The sequence below is a fragment of the Halyomorpha halys genome, unplaced genomic scaffold (assembly GCF_000696795.3).
Source record: "Halyomorpha halys isolate HHAL.00 unplaced genomic scaffold, Hhal_1.1 Scaffold612.1, whole genome shotgun sequence".
Classification (NCBI taxonomy): domain Eukaryota; kingdom Metazoa; phylum Arthropoda; class Insecta; order Hemiptera; family Pentatomidae; genus Halyomorpha; species Halyomorpha halys.
In genome coordinates this window covers 345,446-351,817 of record NW_027114055.1, presented here as the reverse complement: position 1 = coordinate 351,817, position 6,372 = coordinate 345,446, and the positions used below count along the sequence as shown (strand labels likewise).

Below are 6,372 nucleotides of genomic sequence, written 5' to 3'. Positions count from 1 at the left end.
ATAGCCCTGATGAAGACCTGAAACTCAGGTCGAAATGTCGGCATAAAATAAATAAATATGGTTTTGTTTATTTATGTTGTTCTTTGCTGACCGCACCCCACTTCTCCAATTAATAAGTAATGTTATTTTTCTATGATAAGCACTTGATTTCCTTTTTTTTTTTTTAAGTGCTTTGTTACAATATTTTATAATGAACAATTAAGTTTTCTAATATAATAATTTTGTTTATATTATATTGTAGGTGGAAGTTACATGAAATTTGATGTGACTACTTTAAAGCATTTTGAGGAGGCACCTTCAAGAAATCATTCTCCAACTGATGAATTATTAACATTATGGGGAACTCATAATCATACTGTTCTGGAACTTTTTGTGTTACTTTCACGAATGCAACATTATCAAGCTATGATGATTCTCAAACCTTTTGGTTGGTGATGTAGTCTTATATTTATCACCTATTAGGTTTAGAGTATTTAGTATGTTTTAATGCAATTAAGCATGTCAAAATTACAGATCGCTCCTCCCATAAATATATGGCCATTCTTAGCTTTTAGCTGAGCAGTCATTAGTTATCCAAGATTGTTTTAAGTTTTATGAGCTTTCATATTACCAAGTGGTATTTATATTACAAATTTATGTGCTAAGTGAGGCATCTCAAGAGCATTAGAAAGCATTTAAATTGGTTTATTGAAATTCTAATTTCATTTACCCTTGCGATGTTGTAATTTCAATGTTATTTCCTTACTCCTACTTATGTTTTCCCATATAACATTTTTAATATTATGATTTTTTTTTAAAAGAATGTTTGAATTTACCTTTACTTGTTTTATTATAGCAAAGAATACCTTGATTTATTGAGTTTTGTTTTTTATCCACTGAATATTACAATATTTTTATTTTTTTCTTAGTTGACTTGAGGTATCATCGTCTCATATATGAAGGGGAAGAAAATTTTTCTCAGATGTTGGTAAGCAGTGGAAATACTAGTGGTCAAAGTAGTTCTGCGTCAGTTGGGAATTATATAAAAGAGGTAAATGATATTTAAACACAGGTATCTTTACGTATGTATTCACTTTGTCATATAGCATACTTCTCTTAAGGCTCTCATACACAGTCAATATTATTGAGTTAATATAGAATTTTGGAAGATTAATAGTTAACAGCATATAATAGATTGTAGGAAGATGGTACGTGTGGCTGTCAATAAAGGTTCAAAATACTAAAGATTAACTATTTATTGGTAACTAATATTTCACCCCTCTTCGCTGGGCTGAATGGGGACAAGATAAAAACATTGTAAATATGATAAAACAATTAAATATTAATTGGAAAAGTCATATATAAAAAAAAGAAGAACTTTTATTTTAATATATGCTAAACAATTTTTAATTATAAATGAATAGAATACTATAACAATGTTATCTGGTCAATCGATTATAATAGAAATTATCGATGAATTAAAACAGATGTTTTTGGACAGTGTGAAAAAAAAAAAAAGTAACTCTTGGTTAGTTTAAGTGTTGTGTATATTTTCATTACTTTGCAATAAAATAAAATTGTTTTTGTTTCTGTTCTTTGTGGTTTGTTTCTTGGTCCAGGTAACACGCAGCAATTGGCGTCAGAAGCGGGATTTTGGATAAGAATTTGGAAGAAACTTTTTTTTTTATTGTAGATAGGAAGTGAATGATTAAATTACTGAGTTACTTGGAAGAAGAAGAGGTTAGGGACAGTTATCACATCGTCAGGCAGCGAATATGGAAAATTTTTTGTTAATACATATGGAAATGTAATCCCCCATGGATATGATGAGATCTGGCCTGGACGAATTGAAAAAAAGTCTGACAGTCAAGTTCAAGAACATTGAAAAGGACTTAAAAAGCATAAGGAAGCTGGTTGGAAATGTGGAAAACCAACTAGGTCTGGACTCTAATGTTGAAAAGCAGGTTAGAACCAAAGAAAGGCAATATGAAGGTGAGAATTGATTGATGCGTTATATTGGGAGAATCGATGGTAAAGTTGACTTCTTGGAACAGGAGGTTAAGACTGGAGGATGTATTGTATGTGATTGACAATAGAGCAGGATACACACAGCATGGAAGAAAACGCTTCGGGAGCCCCAGCTTGAATCAAGCCTTCAACATATGATGGAGGGTCGTCATGGGCAACTAATCTGTGGCTGTTAAAAGCAGTATCCTTGACTGGCAGCTGGAATGACCAGGAAGGAACGACTTCCCTAATTTGTTTTATTTTGAGAAGAGACTGAATATTATTCAGAGCGCGTATGTCAACTTCTGTGAGAAAGGTCAAGACTTCAACTGTTTTCTCGACAATTTTGAGAAGAGATTTTGTGACGCTCATCTGAGGCAGGTGCATGGAGAATGGTTTAGGACAAAAAGGCAGAATCCTGGGAAACCGATTCAGCAGCTCAGAGTGGAAGTTTCTCAACTGGAGGAGCTGACTAATGTTATGGTTCCATGGGAGATCTGGAAAAATGTGGCTATCGATATTTTTACTGATGGGATGGATATTCTGAACTTACAGTAGAGCTTCAGATTACCGAGACCGAAAACCCTTTGTGAAAATGTAGCAAGGGCCCAAGATTTAGAAGTAGTCAAGAAAGGTATACAAAAAGGCATTAGAGTGCAGTATACTCGAAAGTCTAAAGATAAGTAAAACTTTATGAGTGTGGATAGTCATTCTAGCGAAAGAGATTATTGCAGGGAAAGAGAAAGGGATAGAGACAAAGATGGAAAGGTTGTCCAAACAGGCACTTGTGAAAGTGCTCTAGAGTCTTAACGATTGCAAAGTACTCTCTCCTTCTTAAACAACAGTTCTTTTCCGGTTAGGAGAGTGCCTTTGAGAAGTATTCAATGACTTTTTCCTCCACTCAAAATGTTGTTCCTTATCAGTCAGCTGAACCGGTCGGGCTATGTCAGCGAATACTTGGACGAACCTCCTTTAGTACGTACAGAGCCCTATGAAGCTTCTGACTTCATATTTGTCTTTTGGGATCGGCCACATCCTCACGGCTTTGATTTTCTCAGGATCTGCTAGAATTCATTGGTATTGATGTGTCCAAGGTACTGAACTTTCTTTTTGAACAGTTGGCATTTCTTTAGGCTAAGCTTGAGATTAGCATTGGACAGCTTCTGGATTATTTTCTCCAGATGTTTTATGTGCTCCTCGAATGTCTTGCTGAAAATTATGATATCATCCAGATAAATCAGGCATGTTTTCCAATGTAGTCCCTGTAAAACAATTTCTATTAAACGCTCAAACTTAGCAGGTATGTTGCAGAGTCCAAAAGGCACGACGTTGAATTGCCACAAACCTGTAAGTAATTAAATCAATTCCTTTAGTATAAACTTAAATGCCCTAATTGGGACGGATTTGTGAAGGAACTCACTTCTAACCTCAAAAATTGTGTACTATGTGGATTTTATTCTCCTTCAGGAGGGGAACTAAAGAACTTGTCGCTCTGACAAGGTTTGACCCTGAAGGGGTATGCACTGTAACAACCCGTACGATATCATCCCGACCGGTATGAATGTTGATAATCCTTCCAACTGGCCAGCGTTCTACTAATGATCTCTTTTCCAATAGTATTATTAAATCTCCTATCTTTATCCCTTTATAACTTGCAGTCCACTTCACCCGTTGTTGCAGAGTGTGTAAATATTCTCTTAACCATTACTGCCAAGTAGACAACATTTGGTGCTGCACATCACACCAATGTGGAGCACAACCAAAATTATCCTCAGCATCAATAGGTTCTGGAATGGTGGTCATAGGGGTTCCTATGAGGAAATGATGGGGATTGAGGAAATCCCAGTTGTGAATGTCCTCCGAAAGTGACCAAACTGGTATCGTGTTAAGAATTCCTTCAATACAAGAAAATATCGTAGATAGATCCTCAAAAGTAAAGGGTTCCTTCCCAAAGGAACTTGATAATAGTTTCTTAGCTGATTTGACAGCAGCCTCCTACAGACCACCAAAATTGGGTGCATGACGAGCGGTGAATCTCCACGTTATGCCTCTGGGTGCTAGGGTACAAGCAATATTATCCTCATTTTTGGCCATCCATTGGCGGACATCTTTTAATGACAAATGTTCTTTAGCTCCCACTGTCTAGCAATGTGCTACAGGGCAACAGGCGTCCATGAATACTCTGTACAATGGCTTTTACTGTACCCAACAGAATAGTGCCTGGTGTGGCGCACCCTTTAGTATCATCCCTAGCACAAGTGCACTGATCACTTCTGCGGTAGGGATCCTCCTCATGGTTAATCAGGCTGTGATTCCTCTGGTTGCAGAATCAACAGCTATACTTAGAAGGACAATCCCTCACCCAATGGTTGTCTTTTAGGCAATTGATACAACCCTCTCAAGCACTTGCGAATCCTTGATGTTAAGATGACGGCATTGATTTAAATTTCTGGTGACTATACAGCACATGACTCTTTACAAAGAGGGCAGATTTGTAAAGAGTTGAATGAAGACCTCATACTACTAGAAGGCGTGTTGATATGAAAGCACTGAATATTGTGTGGAAAGCTTGGGACCAGACCCTGAGAATTATGCTTCATCAAAGCATCCAAAGTATGAAGAGCCACCACATTGTACCTCGAGTTACTAGGTTTTCTAGATGCAATGCCTTGAAAGCCTCAACACTATCCACGATTCCCGATAAGAAAAGCTGCCGATCATCAGCAATGTCTTTTACACTTGTATCGAGGATCCATTGGAAAAAGACACTAGCCAATATTCGAGGATTATCTTACATCTCCTTCAGCTTCTCCCATGTAAGAATATATGATCTCTCTTCGATTGGAAATCACAATATTAGTGTAGCAGCCTCTCCCTTCAGCACCCCGAGGAGATGGTGGATCTTTTCAGCTCCAGTAATCCCTACAACTTCATGAACCAGTGACAGAAAGGTGTCCTGGAAATGTGTCCACTTCCATAAATCCCCAGAGAATTCTGGATTTTGGAAATACATCAGCTTGATCTTGTCCTAGATATGAATCAGCAAGATCGTTGAAATATCTCTTAAACCCCAACCAGTCATTATGCAGTATAATCCATAGTTTATGTTCAAGAGAGCGAATATGTTGCGTGAAATCTATAGTGGAATGTGGCATAGATAAATTTTGATCTCAGTTTGATCATGGCAACGAATTACAGCGAAGAGAGCAGGCCAACACAATAAAATGTAAAGCAGCAGCGTGTATGTACCGATAAACAAAAAAAATATAAATAAAACATTCAATAGACCAATACCTTGTAATGATCAGTCTGACCCAATGACTTATTCGGATGAAATGAAGTAAAAGAAGATGGCGAGTTCATTCAAGCCCAGAGGACAAGTTAGTCGGAAATGATAACAAAGAAGTGAAAATGGAATAATATTACTTGTTGAGGCTGTTAAGTAAAATGATAAAACATAAAAATAATATTGATGATAGTTAAGAATGATTATGATGCCAGTAAAGGGCGGTAAAGAATAAAAAATAAATCATACTAATATATATTGTAATAATTTAAAATTATTAAAAATTAAAATAAAAAGAATTTTAATCGTTTTAAAACTTTTTTCAAATATAAAAGATAATTTGGGTTCAAATTAAGAACTTTAATACTTAATAGATAATATAATTTTATTTAAATTTTATAATATAAAAGAGACTCTTAATCTCAGGGCGAGTTGTTCCTAGGCAATCAGAAACAGACACTTACAATAATTACACTTAATTAAATTAATATCTATTTTACACATGTATATATTTTTAGTATAACAAAACTAACCCAGTTCACAATCTTCTTTTTTCTAATGTTATGTCCTATCGTCAAAAATGGCTTCCAGCTCCTTCCAAAAAGCTATGTCTCTCTCACAACAATGGCTTCCAAGCTTTCCCACTTCCAGCCAAAGGACTTCCTCTCACCAGGCAATCCAAACTCAGAGTGCTTTTCTTCTTGGTTGTCTTCTTTTTTCAAACTGTCCACTCTTGCTGGACAGAAATTGATGAGGACCTCCTCATCCTTGAAACATCATTTCTCATGCGCGCCCAAACAACGAATGACTCTCCAAAACCAAAACCTGCCTCGATGTTCCATGTAAACATCGATTGTCGCACAACAGTTAGGGATTTTTGCAAATGATTTACTTTCTGAATATTATTCTTTAGCACTATTTCTTGACTTCTATTTTTTCTTAAATTTAGTGTATTTTCAATTTTGATGGGAAGAGTTAAAATAGTTTTTATGTATATTATATTTGAATCTGCTCAACATGGCCTTGATTCAACGGACTTGTTGACTGAAGAATACGTTCCGCCATCTTGGTTTTGTTTTGAATCACGAATTTATTATGGA

The 6,372-nt window shown here is 35.9% G+C and overlaps 1 protein-coding gene across 2 annotated transcripts in view; it reads left to right on the top strand.

Annotated features, from left to right (window-relative positions):
• LOC106684756 (serine/threonine-protein kinase pelle) overlaps positions 1-6,372 on the top strand; it is a gene marked incomplete in the record, with an annotated part of 133,213 nt that overhangs the window by 705 nt on the left and 126,136 nt on the right. For both annotated transcript variants that reach the window (XM_067051300.1, XM_067051301.1), the window contains 2 exon segments: positions 242-427; positions 909-1,030. In XM_067051300.1, the coding sequence (XP_066907401.1) occupies positions 242-427; positions 909-1,030 (308 nt within the window).